This window comes from Callithrix jacchus, chromosome 8 (assembly GCF_049354715.1).
Source record: "Callithrix jacchus isolate 240 chromosome 8, calJac240_pri, whole genome shotgun sequence".
Taxonomy (NCBI): domain Eukaryota; kingdom Metazoa; phylum Chordata; class Mammalia; order Primates; family Cebidae; genus Callithrix; species Callithrix jacchus.
In genome coordinates this window covers 39,823,393-39,848,570 of record NC_133509.1, presented here as the reverse complement: position 1 = coordinate 39,848,570, position 25,178 = coordinate 39,823,393, and the positions used below count along the sequence as shown (strand labels likewise).

The 25,178-nt window shown below is 45.0% G+C and overlaps 1 protein-coding gene across 3 annotated transcripts in view; it reads left to right on the top strand.

Annotated features, from left to right (window-relative positions):
• The window catches only part of GNB5 (G protein subunit beta 5), an 84,453-nt gene that overhangs the window by 32,330 nt on the left and 26,945 nt on the right, over nucleotides 1-25,178 (top strand). For all 3 annotated transcript variants that reach the window (XM_078334251.1, XM_035259672.3, XM_002753494.6), the window contains 3 exons: nucleotides 8,331-8,467; nucleotides 12,957-12,998; nucleotides 16,837-16,913. In XM_078334251.1, coding sequence (XP_078190377.1) covers nucleotides 8,331-8,467; nucleotides 12,957-12,998; nucleotides 16,837-16,913 — 256 coding nt within the window. The remainder of the gene's footprint in view (nucleotides 1-8,330; nucleotides 8,468-12,956; nucleotides 12,999-16,836; nucleotides 16,914-25,178) is intronic.

Sequence of the window (25,178 nt, the reverse complement as noted above, 5' to 3'; positions counted from 1 at the left end):
GATTAATTAGTAATAAACACCACTGCACTCGAATCAGCCTGTTTGAGGATTTTTTATCTATCCTATTCTACTTTGGCACAAAATCAGACTTCATCAGTTTTTTAAAGTTAGCATTAGATTTTTTTTTTTCTCCTTGATTCCTTCAGTCTACCAAAAGGTGGCCATGAAAACACTGTATATATCAGTGCAAATTTGAAAGTGATTCCAGATTATATTTTAAATAGTTTTGTTTTCCTATTTAAGACATCTCACTTGTCTTCTTTACAATCAATTTCAGAGTATTCATTTTCCAGAACATTTTAGAGCTTGTTCATGCTTTGGTTCTTTTTTTTTTTCTTTGCCTTATGATATAATGGGAAGGACCCTGCTATGAATTTTCACTTTATAAATTTACATGGTTTGAAATCTTGTGTATTGAGCTGCACACCGTATCTTTTGCTTTTGGTTCACGTTTGCACAGATTATAAAGTAAATAACAAAACTGTTCCCTGAAAGTTGAGAGTAAGCCACATCTTGATGAAAAGTTAAGTTTTTGCCAGAATTATATCGTATTTCCAAGGCCCTGTTGAGATACACTCTAATACCCTCATTTTACAGAGCAGCGTGCACGTTCAGAGGAGACATATGTTCACCTTTAGTTTGTTAACTGTGCTGTTCCCTCAAGCCCCATTTTCCTTTTCTGAGAAGCAGGGGGGCTGGTGTACCTCACTGGCCTTCACACTTGCTGTTTGGACTCTGGAGATAGAGCGGATATTTGGAACTTAGGGGTTCCCTCCTCCACTGTTCACCTGCTCAGCTCTGCCTTCATCTGTTTTCCATATTGGACTTCTAGTAAGATTTTGTCCATGAGCCAAAGCAGAGACAGTTGGGGGAGACTTCTACAAGTAAAATGGGAGCTTGAAGACTACTGCTACACAGTTACCCAACTCCAAGTTCCATCCAGTTGGGACCTGTTCATCATGTTCAGCCTGGTGCCCAGCACAGGACCAGCCTGTGGAAGGTGTTCGGTTCTTGCTTGTTGAGTCATTCAGTCTTCATTCATTGAGTCTTCTGGCTCTAACTTTCCATGATGATTCCAGCCAAGTGGGAGCCAAGGCAAGATCCAGGCAGGTTTCTTCACTCCTGATCTAAGCTCTCTAACTCTGTAACCCATTGATCTGGCTACATCAAAGAGGTATGGGGAGGCTGGGTGCAGTGACTCATGCCTGTAATCCCAGCACTTTGGGGAGACTCAGGCAGGTGGATCACTTGAGGCCAGGAGTTCGAGACCAACCTGGGCAACATGGTGAAACCCCATCTCTACTGAAAATGCAAAAATTAGCCAGGCATTGTGGCACATGCCTATAATCCCAGCTGCTTGAGAGGCTGAGGCATGAGAACTGCTTGAACCTGAGATCATGCCACTGCACTCCAGCCTGGGCAACAGAGCAAGCCTCCGTCTCCAAAAAAAAAAAAAAAAGAGATATGGGGAATCCAGGGTTAGGATGTCTCCTGGACTAAGAAGCCATTGTCAATGCCTCACCTACAACTCGATTTTCTAAATAATGACAGCCACTTGCCCACAGGTTCTCCCATTATTGAAGGTATATAAATGTTCTTAGGGTTCCAAGTATGTGTGTGTGAGGTCCTTAGCCTCTCTAAGCTCCAGGCTCCTCATCTGTAGAAATGGAGATAAAGCCTGTGTCCTCATGCAGTTGTGTAAAGCGCTCAGCCCAGCGCCTGGCACCCAGGAGACACACAATCAATGGTAGATACTGGTAACATACATCAAAAGCCTTAAAAAATATGCCTTCCCTTTGACTCTGCAATTCCGTGAATTGGAATTTATCTAAGGAGGTAATACAGTACAAGCGTATCATGGCAGCCCTTGGACAAAGTAAGTGTCCACCAGTAGGGGATTCAGATATTATAGCATGTGTATACAGTAGAATGTTATGTAGTCATTAAAAATGATAGATAGGCTAGGAGTGGCAGCTCATGCCTGTAATCCCACGTCTGTAGTCCCCAAGATTTTATGTGGCATGTTGTCTGCTTACACACATACCCGTGTCTGCATATACGCGAAGGAAAGGCTGGAAGGGTACACACCAAATAATAAGAATGGTTGGGCTAAGCAGAATTATAAGTGACCATGTATTTTTATTTTCTGATTACTTTCAATGAATATGCATTTACTTCAGCCCCCAGGCACCATAGCAGCCTGAGTGCACCACAGCCTGGAATATACATTTACTTCTACAGTTATATAAAAGGCAATCAAGACAAAACCCTCTCCCTGTTCACAGCCCCTCTTTTCACTCTCCCATTCTCTGCTGTCCTAAACATGATCTCTAGTTTAATGGCTCCTCCATTTCAAAAGCCCCCTTTCTCTTCAGGTCACATCATCTCCAGTCTTCTAGTTCTCAGCTCCTGGTACACCAACTCTAGATTTGCCACTCCTGGCCTGCCAGCTTGCTTGTTAGGCACTTTAATTTGCCTTCCCAGTTGAACCTCAGAACACTTCCATGGATTGGGTCATTGTCTTCCATTTTTCTAAAAAGTAGGCATTAAGAAGCTAATCTCCCAGCAGGGGGCAGTGGCTCACGCCTGTAATCCCAACACTGGGAAGCCGAGGTGGGTGGATCTCCCGCGGTCAGGAACTCAAGACCAGCCTGGGCAACATGGTAAAACCCCACCTCTACTAAAAATACAAAAATTATCCAGGTGTGGTAGCATGGGTCTGGAATCCCAGCTACTCAGGAGGCTGAGATAGGAGAATTTCTTGAATCCAGGAGGCAGAGGTTGCAGTGAGCCAAGATTGTACCACCGCACTCTAGCCTGGGCAACCAAGCTAGACTCTATTTATAAAAAAAAAGAAAAGAAAAGAAGAACCTAATTTCCCACCTACCTGTTTCTACCCCAACTCCTATTCATCCTTCAAAACCAGGCTTCTGTGACATCACCTTATGCCTGCCAGCATAAGTCAGCCCCGTTCCCCTCTGGCTCTCTGACCGTGGGTGACAGCCTGTCAGCCACCATCACACTGCACTGTAGTTGTTACCTGGGTCCTGACCTGTCTGCCCCCTCCAGACTGTGAGCAGAAACTGTCTTACTATTTTCTGTACCCAAGTACCTGGCACAGTTCTTGGCACACTGGAATCATCATTCAAGCCACAAACGTTCACTGGCCTACATTGCCTCTTGAGTTCCAGCCATGACTTTGGTTCTGATTCCTTGGTCTGGACTGGCGTCCAGAATATTCAGCATCTCAAGCTCCAAGGAACCCAGCCAAGCAGGGAGGCCACAGAGGCAGGCACCCTCTGCCTGGACATGGGAAGCAGAGCATCCAGGGACAGGGAGCAGTTTCTAGGCTGTTCCAGTCTGACCTTGGAGGGACCACAGAGAAGGGTGGTGCAGCAGATGGTATGTCTGCTGGAGAGGGGCCTGCCAAAGAAGAGGAGTCTCTTCCCTGGTTTCCTTCCTCTGGTGTTGTCTTCGTCAACACTGTTCTCCAACACTGCAGCCACAGATAGTCATGAGAAGGCAGATCCGACCGTGCCATGCCTCTGATCAGCCGGCTGCTGTCACAGTGGAATAAATGAGCTCTGTCGTGGGTTTACAGTGTCATTTACTTGCCCGCACCTACCCCTTACTCTGCAATCAAGTTGTTTATTCCACCACCAAAAAATATTGATGTAAACAATTTTACATCGGTATTATTGTTGGGCCTCTGCTTTTGCCATTTTCTCAGCTTAGAGTACCCACCTAGGACCCCCTCTCATCTAACTCATCTTCTTATCCTTTAGACTGAGCTCAGATCCCACCCCAACAAGCCCAGTGCAGTGCCCCATCCTCTGGGACCGAAGCTTCCTATGTCCACGCATCTAGCTTAGCAAGTCCCATGTAGTATTGAAATCATCCTTACAGCTCCATCTCTTCCCCCGACTCTGAAGTGTAGTGAGGGCAGGGACTAATTCTCAGATACCTGGGTGGTCCCAGAGGCTGGCACAGCCTGATCTGGACTGAACTAGGAAAGAGTTTGAGCTGTATCTAAATGGTATAAGGGTTTGTGCATGCTAAAGACCAAATCCAAGTTGCTCAGGTGACAGGATAAGGCCAGGAAAGGGGAAAAAAGGAACTTTTTAATAAAAAGGCTGGTGAGCTCCTTGGGTCAGAAAATAGGTCTGAAACCATTTATGTGTCTCCCACTCCCAGTTCTAGTGAGCGTGCCCTGTGAAATTGGTGAGTTGCTTGACTGCTGAAGTAGGGATGATGGATTAGGGATAGGGAGAGGTACAGAAAAAGAAGGGAAAGAGGCTTGATCGTTTTGTTGACCACCAAAAACTGCTGCTTAGGATTGCTACAGTTGATTGAAATTTAATAACTAAGCATTCCATTTATTTCTTCAGTAAATATTACTGGGTGCTCACTGTATGCCAGGCTGGAGAATGTCATAGCCAACCCTTATTAAGTGTTCTCTTCGTGCCAGGCTTGAATAGTTGTCCCCACAACCCCACAAGGGAAGAGAGGTGGTGAGAAAGTACATGATGTGGCTGAGGTTGTGGAGCTGGTGTGTGGCGGAGCCAGGCTTTGACCCAAGTCCCCAAGGCCAGGGCCTGAATTTTTTTTTTTGAGACGGAGTCTTGCTCTGTCACGAGGCTGGAGTGAGTGGCACAATCTTGACTCACTGCAACCTCTGCCTCCTGGGCTCAAGTGATTCTTCTACCTCAGCCTCCCACAGTAGCTGGGACCACAGACGCATGCCACCATGCCCAGCTAATTTTTTTATTTTTAGTAGAGACAGGGTTTCACCATGTTGGCCAGGATGGTCTCGATCTCTTGACCTCGTGATCTGCCCACCTCAGCCTCCCAAAGTGCTGGAATTACAGGCGTGAGCCACTGCGCCCAGCCCAGGGCCTGAATTCTTAACTGCTTTGCTCCTGTTTTGCCTCTAAAGAAGATCAGACAAGACAGCACTCCTGTCTTCCTGAAGCTACTGGAATTTCTTAACAGGTTGCCATTATATTCTAGCAAATTCTTATTATAGAAGCCAGATGATTATATTCAACATTAAGAAAAAAAATGTTAAATCCTGGAGGAATGGTCCTCCAGAAGGCAAAGGAAAAGCCACATCTGCCCTGAACCAGGCTCCCACAAGTAATACCCACCACATACTCAGCTCGTTTCCAGGTCTTTTTTTTAAATTTCCTAATATTTAATTTAAAAAAATTTTTTTTAATTTAATAGATGCAAAATTTGGCAGATAAAAACAGGATGGAGTGGGTTGGCAGTTATCTACATGTGGGAAGAAAAAATGTGGTGAGAAAAAATAATAATTGGGATCTATTTATATTCTCATTATGTAAGGAAGGCCCTATTTTGGTTGAGTGAATCATCTTTTTTATTAAAAGGGAAATTATCAAAAAGCTATGGCTATCCTAGTGCTGAATTAGGGGAAGCAGCGATAATATTGATGTAAAATTTCAAAGTAAAATGCTGAATAAAATATGCTCACAACTCTGAGTCGGCGGGACCTTATATAAAAGGCCTATAAGAATTCGAAAAATTCAATCTTTTTTTAAACCTCATTTGATGTGTTTTGTAAAGAATCTATCTGTAAAAGATGAATGTGCTGTTTGTGGCATTAAATAATGCAGTGTTTTAGCAGAAGCAATGGCATAATAATGAACATACGTGTGGCACTTTATAGTTTAGCAAGGTTTTTTTTTTGTTGTTGTTGTTGTTTTGATACAGGGTCTGGCTCTGTCACCCAGGCTGGAGTGCAGTGGTGCGATCTCGGCTCACTGCATCCTCTGCCCCCAGGCTTAAGCAGTTCTCCCACCTTGGCCACCCAAGTAGCTGGGATCATAGACACATGCCACCACACCTAGCCAAGTTTTTGTATTTTTGGTAGAGACAAGGTTTTTACCATGTTGCCCAGGCTGGTCTCAGACTTCTGAGCTCCAGCAATCCACCCACTGTGGCCTCCTGAAGTGCTGGGATTACATGCATGAGCCACTGCACCTGGCCTAGTTTAGCAAGTATTTTTACAGTTTGGGTATTCACAAAGATTTTTAGCCCATGCTCAACTTTGCTCTTTTAGCACAAAGAAATGAGGCAACTAAAAGGAACTAAAACTTCTTGGAGAAGTGGCTGATTTTAAGGTAAGGACAGGGAAAGAACAATGGAAGCTTGGATTGAGAAGTGCTCATGCTGTGAGGGTACATGTCAGAAGGTCACCGGAGCCTGCTTGATGGAGCTCTCCGTCATCTGGGACAGTTGGAAGATCAAAGTCAATAGTATTAGTAATGCATGACAACCTCTTGAATAAAGTAAGAACCCATGAGTCCCTGCTAATGTAAATGAAGGAATAAATAAATAACTGGGAGAGGAGGCAAAACTCCTTAGAAAGTCAACTAATGAATGCAGAGGGAAGGATGGACTGAGAAACATCACCACTTGCCAGCCGTCATCACAATAACTCGTCCAGGCCAGAATTATTAGTGGTATTAAAATAAGCCTGTTGAGGTTTGAGGGGTAATACAATGTTTATGTAGTCTCAGAGTACCTCCCCAGCAAGACACTTTTCATTGCAAAAGATAAAATGGTAACTCTCCAGTGGAGAGACCTGGCAGGTGCCACCTTAACCAGATGGTCCCTGGTGACCCCACCAGCAGTGGGACTAATGTGCTCAGGCGGGATGCAGTGACATTAGCTCAGCACCACATCTCTGTGTCCCTGCCAAACGAGATTTACCCAAACTAATCTCAAGGAAGTGTAAGACCATATTACAAGAAGGAACCAAATAACTGGAGGCTAAAAAACATGGCAGCTGAATGCAACCTATGACCATGATTTTCTTTTGCTGTGAAGGTTATTATTTGGACAATAGGCAGTATCTCAATAAGTGTAGATTAGTGTTGTTTCTGCATTAATTAATATTCTAATTTTGATTATTACGCTCTGGTTATTTAAGAGTTCTTTGTTTTTAGGACATATACACTGAGGCGTTTTGGGGAGGGAAGGATGGGAGGAAAGATTTCCCAGGAAGGGACGCTGCTGTCATAGGACCCGGACCGCAGAGTCGGCCCCTCTCAGCGCAGGCTTCCTGTTGAAGGGAAATGGGCCACGGCCCCATCAAGCCTCGGCAGCTCCCTGGGAAGACATGAGGGGCAGCTGCCTTGCCTCCCACCCTGTTCCTCTGTCTCTTTGCCTAGGCTGTTCCCCCTGACAATGCCCTTTTCCCTTCTCCCCACCTGCCTGGAGAAAGGCCAGCTGAGGTAAGGAAGAAGATGTAGATGGAGAGTTCAGAGCTCTGGCTTCTCCTTCTCAACTCCACAGCCATCAACAAGAGAGAAAAGTGGGGCTGGCCATGGGATCCCTGCAGACCTCAGCGTCCTCCCCAGCATGATGAAGGGCCTGGACCAGCTACCCAGCCACTTTGTAGCTTTCCAGCCACTTCCTACAAACTTGTCCCTCTCAGACTCATCAGGCTCAGCCTCTCTTCAAGCCCCTAGAAACCTCTCCCTTGGCCTCTGGAAAGAAGCTGTAGTCCCAGCCCTGAGAGACTAACCTTTGGGTCTCCTTTCTGGTATGGGTGGTGCTATGAGTGGGTCATGTGTTCAGACTTTTAGGATGTTGCATTGATCTCCATGGACACTAAGTTTTTCAGTAAACTCACAGGTGTGCAGTTTGGAGACACGTGCTTGGCAGTTTGCTGGTTCATTCTTTCCTGCAGCAGGTGTATGAGGCACCTGCCATGTCCAGGTCAGTGCTAGGCACAGAGGGGCAGCTAGACACAGTCAGCTCTGAAGCCTCGGGGTATACCTTATAGTCCTGATGGGACAGTTTTGTAAAGTCAGTTTTCCTTGTGATGAGAGAGTGGTAGGCAGGAGAACCAGAAGCCCCAGCCTGGTTCACTGTCGGTTTTATGAACTTGTCTTAGCCAAATAACCTCTGTGAGTCTCAGTTTCCTCACCTGCTAGATGGGCATACCAGTCTCACTCTGTTGCCTGTCCTGCCCTCCTCTCTCAGCTGGGGCCTTAAATGGAAGAATTTTATGTAGTGCTTTACGAATATTGGGTCTTCTTGTTAATCCCTCACTATGCATAGATAGAAGTGCTTTGAAAAATATACAGTCTTAAACAGAAAGAGAGAATGGCAGTGTTGCCTCTACCCTCTACTGATCTTATAAGAAGGAGTACTAGTAGGATGTAATTGTGATGAATCAGAGAATCACACTGGGTCTTGTTGTGGAGGAAACCCATGGGGCTGCCTCCCTCTGCAGAGCCAGCCGAAAGCCCAGAACCTGGTCCTTAGCAAGGGAACTGACTATGGCCTTGTCCTTCCAGTGCACCAGGTGGCAGAGCGGGTGGAGGCCCTGGGACAGTTTGTCATGAAGACCAGAAGGACCCTCAAAGGCCATGGGAACAAAGTCCTGTGCATGGACTGGTGCAAGGATAAGAGGAGGATTGTGAGCTCGTCACAGGTATGTCGCACCTGCTACATAACAGGTGAGCCGGTTTTGGATTTTATAGCTAAGGGGGAGGAGAGCTGTCCCTTTCCAAAAGCCCTTTTCTGATCTTTGTGACTTTGCTCATTCTCCAAAGGATGTGACTTAGCATAAAGAACTCTCTTACATACTGTAGAACTTCACTAATTTGGGTAGATTTGAAGTTCATAATAGTTGAAACAGTGTAGACTATATTTAATATGATGAACCATTGAAAATAATTTCTTCCTTTGGAAATAATTTCTAAGTCTTATTTGTAAATAAAACCATTTTAAAATAGTTTTTTTTTTTTTTCCTCAAATTGAGGGCATAAGATTCCATCAATGACTTTCTTTCACTTTAAGGAGTTTAGCAATTCTTTTTTTTTTTTTAATTTTTTATTGCATTTTAGGTTTGGGGGTACATGTGCAGAACATGCAAGACAGTTGCATAGGTACACACGTGGCAGTGTGTTTTGCTTCCTTTCTCCCCTTCACCCACATTTGGCATTTCTCCCCAGGCTATCCCTCCCCACCTCCCCCTCCCACTGGCCCTCCCCATTTCCCCCCAATAGACCCCAGTGTTTAGTACTCTTCTCTCTGTGTCCATGTGTTCTCATTTTTTATCACCCACCTATGAGTGAGGGAGTTTAGCAATTCTTATGTCTTAAAGAACAATGTTCAGATACACATCTTGGGCCTGGCACAGACTCACGCCTATAATCCCAGCACTTTGGAAGGCCGAGGTGGGCAGATCACCTGAGGTCGGGAATTCAAGACCAGCCTGAGCAACATGAAGAAACTCTGTCTCTAGTAATAATACAAAATTAGCCAGGCATGGTGACACATGCCTATGATGCCCAGCTACTTGAGAGGCTGAGGCAGAAGAATTGCTTGAACCCAGAGGCAGAGGTTGCGGTGAGCCGAGATCACCCCGTTGCATTCTAGCCTGAGCAACAAGAGTGAAATTCTGTCTCAAAAAAAAAAAAAAAAAAAAAAACCCACGATACATATCTTGTAAAATGCAATTTTTAAAATCATATCCTTTACACAGTTTATTTTATGTCTTATATATTAATTATCTATTATTCCAAAAAAATCAAAATTTAGCAGTTGAATTGTCTTGCATGGTTTCTGAGAGTCAGGCATCTGGGAGTGCCTCCATTAGCTTGTTTGGGCTCAGGTGGTTTGTGAGGTTGTGTGAAGATGCTGGTTGGGGCCACGGTTGTCCGACAGCTGGACTAAGGTGGAGACTGACTTCCAGGGTGCCTGTTCACATGGCTCTTGACTGGAGGCCTCAGTTCCTCACCACTGGACTTGCTCACAACATGGTACCTGGCCTCTTCCAGAGCAAGTGATCCACAACAGGGGGCAGAAGCAGAGCCATGCCATATTTCATGACTGGCCTTGGAGGTGTCAATCCATTGCTTTTGATATATTCTGTTGGTCACATAGAACAACCCTGATATAAAGAGGAAAGAGACTATATAGAAAAGTGTGACTGTCAAGAGGCTGGAATGATTTGGGACTCACTTGGAGTCTGGATCTCACAACTTAGTACTTTTGACATCTCTTTATGTAATGTGTATTGAACATAAAGCTATAAGCTGAAGTCACATGAGATATTCTGTAGGCTTATTATGGTGGTTCATGCCTATAACCCCAGAACTTTGGGAGGCCAAGGTAGTAGGATCACTTGAGTCCAGGAGTTCGAGACCATCCTGGGCAATATGGTGAGACCTTGTCTCTACAAAAATAGAAATAAAATATTAGCTGGGCATGGTGGTGTGTGCCTGTAGTGCCAGCTACTTGGGAGGCTGAGGTGGGAGCATCATTTGGATGTGGGAGGTCAAGGCTGCAGTGACCTGAGATTATGCCACTGCCCTCCAGTCTTGGTAACACAATGAGACCGTGTCTCAAAAAAAAGAGATTCGGCTGGGCGTGGTGGCTCATGCCTGTAATACCAGCACTTTGGGAGGCTGAGGCAGATGGATCACCTGAGGTTAGGAGTTCAAGATCAGCCTGGCCAACATGGTGAACCCCATCTCTACTAAAAATATAAAAATTAGCCAGGCATGGTAGCAAGCGCCTATAATCCCAGCTACTTACGAATCTGAGGCAGGAGAATTGCTTGAACCTGGGAGGCAGAGGTTAGCTGAAATCGAGCTACTGCACTCCAGCCTGGGCAACAGAGTGAGACTCCATCTCAAAAAAAAAAAAAAAAAAGAGAGAGAGAAATATTCTATAAATCATATTTTTATGATCAACATGTTTCTCCCAACCCCTCAGTTTTTCCAAAAGCAGGTTGGTTTGGTTTTTTTAATTATCCTTGTAAAACTGGATATACTCTAGATAATCCACAAGCTGAAACGTCTGTGTCAGTTCTGCGTTTGATAGGACAAATGTTATTACTCTCCTGGATTACCTACAAATCTAGTATGTCACATTGCACTTACTTTTTTTATTAAGATAAAAATTAATTTATCACTTATGTACTCTGGTATGTTACAGAAACACTGGACAATAAAACAGATAAAAAGCTTTTACTCCCACCATCCTGTCACAACCATTTTTTTTTCTTTCTCTTTTTCGTTTTCTCAAGACAAAATCTCGCTCTGTCACCCGGGCTGGAGTGCAGCTCACTTCAGCTTTGACCTCCCTGCCTCAACCTCTCAAAGCACTGGGATCATAGATGTGAGCCACCTTGCCCTGCCCATTATTATTATTTTAGAGCACTTCTTTCTAGTCTTTTTCTTTTTAAGAGCTTATTCTTACAAGGTGTACTTATCAGGATATCCATGTTGCTCTCTAGCCTTTTGACTTCTTAAATCCTGACAAGGTAAGGCTGTGTTGGGTTTTCTATCACTCACATACTGCTGTTGGGAGGGAGGACCTTCAGCAGGTCTGGAGATGCCCTGTCCGTTGTGTTCTGTGCCAGAGCAGGAAGAGGTGAATGTGGGTGTGGGGAAGAGGCTGGAAAGCAGGAAGTCTCTGGAACAGACTTGGGCCCATCAGTGGCCTTCCCGCTTAGATGCAGGGGAGTAATCACCCCAGCCATATTGGATTAGGGCTTGGGGGGGTAGAGGCACATTCTCTTTGGGTATATAGGCCCCAGTCCAGAGTACACATTGGGGGACAGGCAGGCAGTGAGGTGGAAGAGGCCCCTAACATGGTTGCTGATGTGGGCAATGCATGGAACCAGTCCCCAGCCATCAGGGGCTCCAGGTGTGGAGGACCCCATGGTACAGGCATATGGCCCTGCTCCAGTTTCTGCGCTAAAGGCTTACTGAATTCATCCTACACATTTTATGTGGCCGTTTAGGCAGAAATTAGACCAGAAGAATCAATGTGTTTTGGAATCTCAAAAGCCCCCTGAACCACCAACTTTGACCCTGCTGTGTTAATACCATGCACAGTATTAACACAGAAATCTTCCATCAGATCATGCAAAGCAAGCGGCTGTGTCACTTCAGATCCGACCTTGCTTCTGCCCTTAAGTGGTGTCATCCTTATCTCTGCCACTTCATTCACCAAAATTTGGCCCCAAATGGCTTGAGTGATTAAAAAATCAAGCCTGCCATAGATGCTGTAGGTTTCCCATCCCTGAAGATCCTGTCGTTTTCCACTGTCTGCCTGCCACAGTCTGGACAGAGGGCTGCTTTGCAGGGACCAGGGTTCACGTAGATTTACCTCTTATGGGTTTTCATTATGAATAGATGATACTGTAGTCACAACCCACACCCATGGGAGGCCAAAACCGAGTTACAGTGAAAGGGACAGCATTATCTCTGGCAGGGCTGGCTCTGCATTCACCCTGGCAGTGAGTGCTGTTTGCTTACTGAACAGCTGTCCACAGGGGTTCCCACCATGATAGGTGCATATCTCACGTTGTTCTCAGCATAGCTGTGAAATGTCAGAGCTGGGACTGTGACATCTGTGAGCAGCTGAGGAATTAGACTGATCACAGCCCCCTCTGCAGCTGTCCCTGGTGGAGAAATGGACAGAGAATGCGGAGGAGGGTTCCTAGATGGTGCCGTAGGGACCATGGACTGCAAAGCAAATGGGAGAGAGGACAAAGTGGTGGAGGTGTTGTGGAAGAAGAAGATTTATTATTTACCTGTCAGGTACCTGAAGATAATGTCAGCTTTATCTTTCCCCTGTATAATTTGTTGACATTTAGGGTATGGCGGGTGATGATAGTGTACTAACAATTTGTGTGTAGTTTATAAATGGTATGAAAGAAGTGTCTGTGTGTTGTTGTCTGTATTTGTGACTTTCCAAGGAATGTAAGGTTGAGAACTGATCCTTTGGCTCCGCTGGAATGTCTAGCCCCTCTCACACTCACTCCACTTTACTTCTTGGATAGGTTAGGGGCCTTGATTATCCAGATCCTCATTCTGGCTTTCCATTTCACACTGTGCTGCTGGACACAGCTTTTATGAGGAATTCTCAGCAGTAATCTGAACTGTTTGCTCTTCTCCCTCCAGGATGGGAAGGTGATCGTGTGGGATTCCTTCACCACGAACAAGGTGAGGCATTGTTCACAGCCACATTAGGCACTTCAGAATCCCAGAATCTGGTCCAGCTGCCTGGGCCTGTCCTGATTTCTCTCCATGTATCCCTGCAAGCAGTTGCCTCTAGGGATGGACACTCCAAGAAGGCCCATCCATGTTTGAACAGCTCAGCCAGCCCATTGCAGCATTTATTCCCCTCTCGCCCCAATTGGAGCCTTAGAACCATCATAGGGCCTGCCAGTACTAACATGGGAATGGGCAGAGCATGAAAAACTTGCACCCACATGTGCAACTGCATGTATTATTTGTCTTCTGAGTGATAAGAGGCACCAAATTTCTCTATTCTCTCTCCGCTCCGTTTGACCAGACTCCAGAGCCCTGTGGGAATGAACATATGGAGGGTGGGAAAGATGAGGCTGCAATGGGATTGAGCAGAGCTGCCCAGTGATGCAGGCTGATCCTTTGCAAGTCTGGGCTGGGCATGCACAGCTCAACTTAGATTTAAGTTTTGGCTCTTAACGAGAGATGAAGACCAAAACCTATGTGCAGGTATGCTGGCACACCTGCATTGCATTGGCATTTACAATAAAGAGATGTGTATTAAATATGAATTCCTGGCTGGGCACAGGGGCTCATGCCTGTAATCCCAGCACTTTGGGAGGCCAAGACAGGTGGATCACAAGGTCAGGCATTCGAGACCAGCCCGACCAACATGGTGAAACCCTGTCTCTACTAAAAAATATACAAACAAATTAGCTGGGCATGGTGGCCTGCACCTGTAGTACCAGCTACTCAGGAGGCTGAGGCAGGAGAATTGCTTGAACCCGGGAGGTGGAGGTTGTGGTGAGCCGAGATCCCACCACTGCACTCCAGCCTGGATGACAGAAGGAGACTCTGCCCAAATAATTAATTAATTAATTAAAAAGAAAAACAAACAAATAAATAAATAAATATGAATTCCTATATTTATTTAGAAAGTAAGTCTTCCTTTATGCTATGTAAAAACATGAGACCTGTCTCTGTCACAAAGCGAACAGCAACCATATTCTGCATTGTTGAATGTGTTTAGTCAGTGTCGTGGGAAGCAGCTGGTACATGACCTGGTCAAGTGAGGGGCCAGAACCATTTTGTAGAGTCGAGTCCTTAATGGTCAGTCCCCTGGGGAATAATAAAAGTGGCAAGTTAACCATTTGCACAGGGCTTTGCTATCAGCGCCTAGCTCCCTGGAAGCCTCCGTCTCTCCCAGTACTTCCCAGCATCTTCTAGACTATGCAGGGGTGTAGTTGCTTCTTTTTACACCTTATGGCATAGACTGATTCTGGAGAGCCAGGGGTGCCACTTGTGGCCTGTGGCAGGAATTACTTGTGAGGAAAGGGGCCTGGGATACTCTTTGCCAAAAGTGGCTACCTCAGCTTGTTCTCTGGAGAGCAGTAGATTGTTCTTGGCCTCTGAAAGCCTACAAGACTGTAACTGACAATAGGATTTGGGCAAACGGTATTGGGGCCTGTGTTTCCCCACAAAAACAAGTATAATTATACTGAAAAGAAGACCAGCAGTTGGGTGTACCTTGGAAGCATTAAACACTAACCACGTCCATCCCTGGCTGCTGGCTGGCTGAGTCCCCCCATCCTCCTGCCTGCAGATATGCAAACAACAAAGCCATGTTTCCCACACTTCTGAGCCTGAGGTTTTGTTCCCACAGGAGACATGGACCCTGGTCCTGGTTCCACCACTAGCAAGATGTGCGGCCGCATGCAGGCCAGCCGCTTGTGCCACGGTGATTCTCATGCTTCCTCTGTGAATCCAGGAGCCAGGGATGTCATGCTTAGTTCTTAATGTTTCCAATCTACCAGTTCTCATTTATCCATGAGCACAACCCAAGATTACCCTCCCCTCCCCCTGCCCATTCATACCTTCCCTGGGATGGTTTAGGATCCATAGTGGACACAGGCTCTTGCAGACTCACAAGTAAACGAACTGACAGTACATATATAAAAAGTCATTCCAGGGTATATTTTGAAAATGGAAATCAGAGTAAACAAGGAAAAGTCTATATCTGAAAGGAGATTTGGGCATACCTTTCAAAGAAAAGGGGCCCTGTTAAGCAGAAGAACAAAGGGAGTATAACATTAAGAAGGAAGTAAAACATGAATGGTTTTTTGGTTTTGTTTTGCTTTTGCTAGTTGAACTTTTTAACTTTTAGAATATGTGACATAAAGTTGATTATGAGAGTCCCCTCAGAAGTCTTGAGACTATCTTTACCCTACACCACTTCCCTTTGAAACTGTAATGTAATTCAGTGGGAATCGGATTATTTTATTTTCTAAATTTTTTTTTTTTTTTGGGAAGAAAGTGATAATTTTATTCAGCTGGGAGCTGCAGCAAGCTTGGATGCCTCAACAACCGAGCTCCCTGACAAAGAAAATCCCAGCCCTTTTAAAGGCTCACCGTCTAAGAGATCTAAGAGGTGCACATGTGAGAGGGTCGTGATTGATTAAGCAAGCATGGGGGATGTGGCTAGATAGGGGTCTTGAACAGTTGAGCAAGAACAATGCCTTCTGAAGTAAGGTTCCTCCCTACCATGCCTGTGATCTATAGATAGGATTGTGGCTAGGAGTAGGGGGTTTTAGTTTAATCTCCAGACCTGGTCAGCGGCGCCCAACCAGTTCTTCCACTGACCTCATCCGGCTTTTTTTTTTTTTGAGACAGAGTTTCGCTTTTCTTACCCAGGCTGGAGTGCAATGGCGCAATCTTGGCTCACCGCAACCTCCGCCTCCTGGGTTCAGGCAATTCTCCTGCCTCAGCCTCCCAAGTAGCTGGGATCACAGGCATGCGCAACCATGCCCAGCTAATTTTTTGTATTTTTAGTAGAGACGGGGTTTCACCATGTAGACCAGGGTGGTCTCGATCTCTTGATCTCGTGATCCACCCGCCTCGGCCTCCCCTGGCTGACTTTTAACTTTCATTTCCTCCTTTTCTCCAAGCACAGGCCGAGGGAAGGGGGTCTCCCTCCTCATTTCCCCTTTTTGAGAACTCTGCTTATTTATTAGTGAGGGTTCTCACCCTCTGCCTGACTATTCTGGTCATTTAATGATACCGATTGATAATGATTCATGTAATATGCCCGAGCTGAAGTCTTTTGGTGAACTGTAGTAGTGACTAAATATCTAATCATTTTGGAGGAATATAGGCGATAAACAGAAGTAACAAGCATGCACCTATTACCAGCACCACACCTATTATGAGGGTTTTAAATCCTCCTAAAGCTGGGAACCATTTCCCAAACATAGATGTGGGGTCAAACCTGTGCCAAACTTGCACCAGCACATGGGCTAGTTTTGTCATATTTCTTACAATATTTTCAACCGCCTGGCCTTGATCATCTATATGCAGACAACAATTGGTTAAATTGAATTTCCCACAGACACCCATTTCGGCTACTGGCAAGTAGTCTAGTGCTAATGTATTTTGGTAAATAGCATTTCTCATTTAATTTAAACATTAAGATTTTTGTGGTCGGGCATGTGGGCTCATTCCTATAATTCCAGTACTTTGGGAGGCCTAGGCGAGTGGATCACTTGAGGTCAGGAGTTTGAGAGCAGCCTGGCCAACAGGGCAAAACCCCGTCTCTACTGAAAAAATACAAAAATTAGCTGGGCATGGTGGCACACATCTATAACCCCAGCTACTCGGGAGGCTGAGGCAGGAGAATCGCTTGAACCCGGGAAGTGGATGTTGGAGTGAGTTGAGATGGCGCCACTGTACTCCAGAATGGGCAACAGAGCAAGACTCAAAAAAAAGAAAAAGATTTTTGTGTGGAAGTGCTGGTTGTTCACTCTGTGCTGTGTTTCAGGAGCACGCGGTCACTATGCCCTGCACGTGGGTGATGGCATGTGCTTATGCCCCGTCGGGATGTGCCATTGCTTGTGGGTAAGTTGGAGCCACAGCAGCTTTTCAGATTTTGTGTTAACCATAAAATACTGTTCCCTTGGCAAAAACAAGTAAACAAACAAGAACTCACAGTTTTTGTTTTTTACTTGTTAAGCAGTATGCTAAATCCTTCCCTGAACTTGGTCAAAGAAGAAACCATAGGCCAGCACAGTGGTGCCTGCTTGTAACCCAGCCACTTGGGAGGCTGAGGTGGGAGGCTCCCTTGAGCCCAGGAGCTCAAATCCAGCCCGGCAACACAGCAAGACCCCATCTCTTAAAAAAAAATAAAAGAACCATAAACTGTCTTTCATAATTATTTTCATCACAAGTTGACAGTAGTTACATTTCAGGCCTATCTCCTGCTCTCTCAAATGCTTTTGGCAGAGCTATAAACTTTATGGACAGTTTTGGAAAGCAAATTGGTAATGTCTGTCAGAAGCCTTGAAAAGCTGATAGCTTTTCATCTGGTGACTCCACATCCAGCAACTCATTTGAAAAGAATGATCCGAAACATAGAAAAGCCATATGGACAAAGACATTAATTGTAGTATTTTTAAAAATTAAGCAAAAAACACCAGGTGTGGTGCTCTCATTTGTAATCCCAGGACTTTGGGAGGCAGAGGCCGGAGGATCACTTGGGCCCAGGAGTTTGAGACCAGCCTGGGCAATGTAGTAATACCTTGTCTCTACAAAAAAAAAAAAAAAGTTTCTAATTAGCTGCATGTGGTGGTATGCACCTGTAGTCCCAGGTGTTCTGGAAGCTGAGGTGGGAGAACTGCTTGAGCCCGGGAGGTTGAGGCTGCAGTGAGCTGTGATCATGCTACTGCACTCCAGCCTGGGTGACAGAGTGAGACCCTGTCTCAAAAATAAAAGCAAAAAAAAAGGAAACAAAAACAACATTCCCATCAAAGAAAACTTAAGTGAATCGTGGTATTTGAAATGAATGGAATATCATACAGCCATTAAAAAGGAAAATCCCCAATTACTCTATGTGAAAAAGTCTTTAAGATTACTAGGAAGAGTGTGCCTTATTCTCTGTTCTCCTGGAGCTCAGTTTAACAGGGTTGGCAATGAGAACTGAAATCAACATAATTCCCTGTCTGTGTTGAATAATTCTGAGACCATTCAAAATATTTCTGCCACAGTATCTCAGCTGTGTTTTAAAAAGGCATATTATAAAGACTGGGAGGAAGTGTACCAAATAAAATAGTAGTTCTTTCTGGATGATGGGACTATGGGAATTTTTCTCTTTATAATCAGCAAGAAAGAATTTTAATTTAAAGAGGAAAAGCCGGAGTCTCCAAGCAAACATTTTGGAGCCCTCTCTAGCTAGTCACACCAATTGTCTTCTCCAGTGTCCCCTCCCTTTGGGTGGCTACCTTGAGGGCATATTCTCACTCTCCTTCCAGTGACCAAGACCACATGTCCCTTTGGAGCCCACGTTCACTGTATTTTACTTTTTTCTTTTTTGAGATGGAGTATCGTTCTGTTGCCTAGGCTGGAGTGCAGTGACACAATCTTGGCTCACTGCAATCTCTGCCCCATTGGTTCAAGCAGTTCTCCTGCCTCAGGCTCCTGAGTAGCTGAGACTACAGGCATGCACCACATGACCGGTTGATTTTTTTTTTAGTAGAGAGGGGGTTTTGCCATGTTGGCCAGGGTAATCTCAAACTCCTCACCTCAAGTGATCCACCCACCTTGGCCTCCCAAAGTGCTGGGATTGCACGTGTGAGCCATTACACCTGGCCCATATTTTTTAATTTGTAAAATAGCTCAAAAGTGAATTGTGTCTCCACTTTACAGATAGATGCCAGGATTTATATAAAATTAATTACCATATACTTCCTAAAAGGATAAGAGGTGCTATAATAAAAGACAGATAAATATGTATATAAACATTCATATTTGTGTGTGTGTGTGTGTGTGTGTGTGTGTGTGTATTTAGAGAAAGCAAGCAGGGAGAAATAGGCCACAATTATAAGGTTGGTGCAAAGGAGTTTAGCCAACTACAATTAAAAGGCACAGTTCCCTTTCTGGCTACACATTTGTGGGTCCCCACAACCTCAGGAATTCACTAGAACTCGCCAAACTCATGAAAGTACTTACTACCATAGTTTTATTACAGTGGAAAGATACAAATTAGAAACAGCCAAAGGAAGAGACCTGTGGGGCAGAAACCAGGAGGCATCTAGACACAGAGCTGCCAGTCATCGCCTCCCTGGAGCAGTGACTGACGGCACTGCTCCCCCCAGCCACAGTGTGTGACAATACATGCAGAGTGCTGCCAGCTGGGGAAGCTCCCTTGAGCCTTAGGTATCCAGAGGTTTTGCTGGGGGCTTGACCACACACTGCCTGTGTGGTTCACCTTTAATCTCCAGTCTCGCTAGAAGTTCAGCGAATACCTTTAGTGTCAAGTTCCTCTGGACGTCAGACCTGTTATGACGCATCCCAAAGCCCCCATCATAAATCACATTATTAAACTGTTAGCCAAAGCCCCCGAGAAAACCAACCCATTCTTACCAGGCAGGACATTCCAGGGGCCCAGAGATCACTTCCAAGTAGTTGAGGGCAAAGCCAGACCTCTGTTGCCATCACTTCTTCACTACTCAGTAGGAATGATAAGTTCTCCACATTTGTTTAAATCCTAAGGTAATATGTTTCTAATTGGGCACTAATTTTAGCAGATGCATGGAGCTGGATGTGTTACATAATCCCTCAGTGTCCAATATTGAAATATTAGATATCTAGTTCTAAATTACAGAAGGAATATGTTGGGTAGCCCTTCTGTAGTATATAGTGAATATGATGACAGTGAACAGTGTCTTCAGCAGTAGTTTAGGAAATGATGCTGTGGCATCTTATTTTTACCCTCACTAAATGGAATGCAGCAGAAGAATTCCCATGAGGGCAGGGGGATGGAAGGAAGACAGCATTCTTACCAGGCCCAGGTAGATAGCTTCCTGGTGACTTGGTGTAGAAACAGACTTCAGAGTGAAGGGATGGCTGGAGCCCTGATCTTGTCATCTCTTTTTCCCACCCTGGCATGTGGGAGGTGGTAGCACCTTCCCCGTCTGCCTCACTGGCTGTTATGAGAGTCAAAGTAAAGGAAGTTCAAGGTATGAACATTGTGAAGGCATTTTTTTCCTTTTTTTAAGACGGAGTTGTGCTCTGTCTCTCAGGCTGGAGTGCAGTGGCGCAACCTCAGCTCACGGCAACCTCCACCCCCTGGGTTCAAGCAATTCTCCTGCCTCAGCCTCTCGAGTAGCTGGGACCACAGGTTCACACCACCATGCCCAGCTAATTTTTTGTTTTTTAATAGAGATGGGGTTTCACCGTGTTAGCCAGGGTGGTCTCAATCTCCTGCCCTAATGATCTGCCTGTCTCGGCCTCTCTAAGTGTTAAGATTACAGGCGTGAGCCACTGCGCCTGACCTGTGAAGGCATTTTTCAAAATATGGGGGTCCAGTGGATGAGACAACATCAAAAACTGAACTAGTACTGACTCCTCATTGCAGGTAAAAGCACCATCTCCCCTTCCCAGACCTTTCCCGAAACTGCTAAGAGCAACTGTGAATAATCTGAGTATCTAGGGTTAAGTGTGACATAATGTTTCCCAACCTTGACTGTGTGACATCCCTGCAACTCTCTTATCACACAGACCCACACCAATGCCACCTTCTCTAAATGTCATCATAGGTAATAAAGGGGATATTTTTTATCTCAGTGTACCTGGCTCCTAGGTCTCTCTCTCAGCGTTTCCAAATTTGAAAGCTAACCCAAATGGTATTGGCACAATCCCCTTGCCCTCAAAAACATGTCAATTGATTATATATACAAGTATTTCTTATTTAAGAGCCATATCCCCAAGAAGCTTTTATTCAGGTATCACACACTTACTACAAGCTCTTGTGTGCAAGGCACTGGGCCAGGTGTCATAACGGAATTCAGAGATGAATACGTAACCAAGATCACAACATTAGTTAGGTACTAAAGCAGAGATTCAACACTGGATGCATCACTCTGCAAAACCTTCCTGCTTCTCATAGCAGTGCAGATAGCCCTAAGTAATAAGTGTCTCAACAGAGAAATTACTCAGGATGGGGAGGATATATCCCAGCTCAGGGGTCAGGGAGGATCATAGTCCATGGCATGCTTGTCCCTTACCACAGCCTAAGTGCAAATCATTCTCCACACATTCTTTTGTTTGTTTGTTTTGTTTTGAGATAAAGAGTGTTACTGTGTCACCCTGGAGTGTGGTGGTGCCATCTCGACTCACTGCAACCTCTGCCTCCCAGGTTCAAGCGATTCTTCTGCCTCATCCCCCCAAGTAACTTGGATTTCAGGTGCATGCCACCACATGTGGCTAATTTTTGTATTTTTAATAGAGATGGGGTTTCGCCATGTTGGCCAGGCTGGTCTTGAACTCCTGACCTCAGGTGATCTGCCCACCTTGGCCTCCCAAAGTGCTGGGATTACAGGTGTGAGCTACCATGCCCGGCCTCCTCCGCACATTCTATAAACAAGTTTGACAAAGCTGAATTCCAATAAGAAACTACCCAAGAACACACCTGTGTACCTCTCAAGCAGCTGGAAAAGCAAAAGGAACCCTTGGCTTTCCCATTGCCCCACAGAAAAGTTACCCCATCTTAAATATTGTTGCCTACAAAAAAAAAACAAAAAACAGGGCACCTTAGGGTAAGGCTGAAGTTAGGTCTTTGGCAGGAAAAGAATAAAGTAAGCCTAGGATATTTTCTTGTTCCAGAAAGTACAAAGAAATGTCAAGGACCAATAAGGAAAAAATACACACACACACACACACAAAATAAATGTATAAATATGTATATATATGTATAAAAAACAGGAGCTGGCTTGAAGAAGCCCCAGTGTGGGGTAATTTGAACATCAAATGTAGTAATGATAATAATGGATCATGATACAGTTAAGAAGAAAAACAAATTGATGGGTGTACAGTGATGCTGGGGAGGAGGACTCTTCATTATAGAAAAAGACCAGCTAAGAGAGAGTTCTAAGATTGCGTGGTAGGAACAACTCAGGATTGCAGCTCTCAGTGAAGGCGCAGAGGGTGAGTCCTAGTCGCATTTCCAGATGGATATTTGTTGCCCACAGAACAGGGAAATTCCCAGGTGTAGGAGAGACATGGGATGCCAGCGCAGCCCTCTCAGCTTGCGTGGCCATTTGGCCGGCGCCGCAGCGCAGTGGCACCCCACACAAAACGCGCTGGTCTGGGTGCCCTGTTAAACCAGCAGTCTGAGATTTGGGAGGGCAGATTAGCATATCCATCTGATTAAACGGGACTTGGACAGAGAACCAGACCTGGAGATTCATAGGAAGTGACATTTGAGCTGGTGCAGTGGGTCGCTGCACAGGAAATCACACAGATCCTGGTGCCCTTTCAGCAGGCGACTAAAACACCTGGGAGAGAGTCAACCATTCAACTTAAGAAAAAAAGAGAAAAAGGGCTCTGAGGCAGGGAGCCAGGTGATCAGGCTCGGCGGGTCCCACCCCCACAGGGACAAGCAAAACGGTGATTCAAATTGAAATGCTCAGGGTTGAGAGTTTCACTGCGGGCACAGCTGAATCCAGGATGGTGCAGCTCGGTGGGGGAGGGCTGTCCGCCACTATTGAGGCATTCCGCGCCTACTGAGGTACACACCCATTGCTGGCGCAGCCTGCCGTTGCTGAGGCAACCCACCATAACAGAGAGACTCCACCAACAGGGCAGAGCCCACGACAGCAGGGCGGAGCCCACGGGTAACAGGGTGCAGCCCACAGCAGCCCGACGGAGCCCAAAGCAGCAGGGCAGAGCCCACGGCAACAGGGCAAACCCCGCGGTAGCAGGCGGAGCCTCGGCAGGCAAATAGTGACTAGACTGCCTCCTAGCTGGGCAGGACAGTGAAACGGATACTCATAAAGAAAGCCCTAACTCCCCAAGACAGAGCATCTGAGGAATAAAAAGGGGATTTATAAGTTCTGCTGCGGCAGACCTAAACACACCTGCCTAACAGCCCTGAATGAACAATGGAGCACACAGCTCAGCACTTGAGCTCCTATAAAGTACAGTCCGTCTCCTCAAGCAGCTCCCTGACCCCTGTATATCCAAAGAGTCACCTCAAAAAGGACTGATCAGACTGACATTTGGCAGACATCATTCTGGGACAAAGATAGCAGAAGAAGAAACTGGTAGCATCCCTCACTGTTCTGCAGCTGCTAAAGGTGTACCCCAGACAAGCAGGGCCTGGAGTGGACCTCAGTGGTCGTACAGCAGAGGGCCTAGACTGTGAGAAGGAAAACTAAGTAACAGAAATACTTCATCATCAACAATCTGGGCTTCCACTCAGACACCCAGTCGAAAAGTCAGCAACTACTCAGACGACAGGTGGATAAATCCACAAAGATGGGAAGAAACCAGTGCAAAAAGGAGGAAAACACCGGAAACCAAAACAACTCGCCTCCTACAAAGGACCAAAACTCCTCACCAGCAAGGGAACGAAACTGGACAGAGAATGAGTATGATGAAATGATGGAATCAGACTTCTGAAGGTGGATAATGAGAAACTTCCATGAGCTAAAAGAACATGTTCTAAATCAATGCAAAGAAACTAAGAACCTTGAAAAAAGATTTGAAAAAAGATTCGAGGAAATGCTAACAAGAATGGACAACTTAGAGAGGAATATGAATGAACTGAAGGAGCTGAAAAACAAAACACGAGAACTTCGCGAAGGATGCACGTTTCAACAGCCGAATTGACCAAGCAGAGAAAGAATATCAGAAGTCGAAGATCAACTCAATGAAATAAAACAAGAAACCAAGATTGGAGAAAAAAGCACAAAAAGAAATGAACAAAGTCTCCAAGAAATGTGGGACTATGTGAAGAGACCTAACCTACATTTGATAGGTGTACCAGAATGTGACGAAGAGAATGAATCCAAGCTGGAAAATACTCTTCAGGATATTATCCAGGAAAATTTCCCCAACCTAGCAAGGCAGGCCAATATTCAATTCCAGGAAATAGAACACCACAAAGATATTCCACGAGAAGAGCAACCCCAAGGCACATAATCGTCAGATTCACCAGGGTTAAAATGAAGAAGAAAATACTAAGGGCAGCCAGAGAGAAAGGTCAGGTCACACAAAGCGAAGCCCATCAGACTCACAGCAGATCTCTTGGCAGAAACTCTAGAAGCCAGAAGAGAGTGAGGGCCAATATTCAACATCCTTAAAGAAAAAAACTTTCAACCCAGAATTTCATATCCAGCCAAACTGAGCTTCATAAGTGAAGGAAAAATAAAATCCTTTGCAAACAAGCAAGTACTCAGAGATTTTGTCACCACCAGGCCTGCTTTATAAGAGCTCCTGATAGAGGCACTATACATAGAAAGGAACAACCAGTACCAGCCATTCTAAAAACATACCAAATGCTAAAGAGCATCAACAAAATGAAGAATCTGCATCAACTAATGGGCAAAACAGCCAGCTAGCATCAAAATGGCAGTATCAAATTTGCACATAACAATATTAACCCTAAATGTAAATGGGTTAAATGCACCAATCAAAAGACACAGACTGGCAAATTGCATAAAAAAACAAAACCCATCATTGTGCTGTATCCAGGAAACCCATCTCACATGCAAGGATACACAAAGGCTCAAAATAAAGGGATGGAGGAAGATTTACCAAGCTAATGGAGAGCAAAAAAAAGCAGGAGTTGCAATTATCGTCTCTGATAAAATAGACTTTAAAGCAACAAAGATCAAAAGAGACGAAGAAGGTCATTGCGTAATGGTAAAAGGATTGATACAACAAGAAGAGCTAACGATCCTAAATATATATGGACCCAATACAGGAGCACCCAGATATATAAGGCAAGCTCTTAACGACTTACAAAGAGACTTAGACTCCCACACAATAATAGTGGGAGACTTTAACACTCCACTGTCAGTATTAGACAGATCAACCAGACAAAAAATTAACAAGGATATCCAGGGCTTGAACTCAGACCTGGAACAAACAAACCTGATAGACATCTACAGAACTCTCCACCCCAAATCCACAGAATATACATTCTTCTCAGCACCACATCACACCTACTCCAAAATCAACCATATAATTGGAAGTAAAGCACTCCTCAGCAAATGTAAAACAACTGAAATCATAACAAACAGTCTCTCAGACCACAGTGCAATCAAGTTAGAACTCAGAATTCAGAAACTAACTCAGAACTGCACAGCTTCATGAAAACTGAAC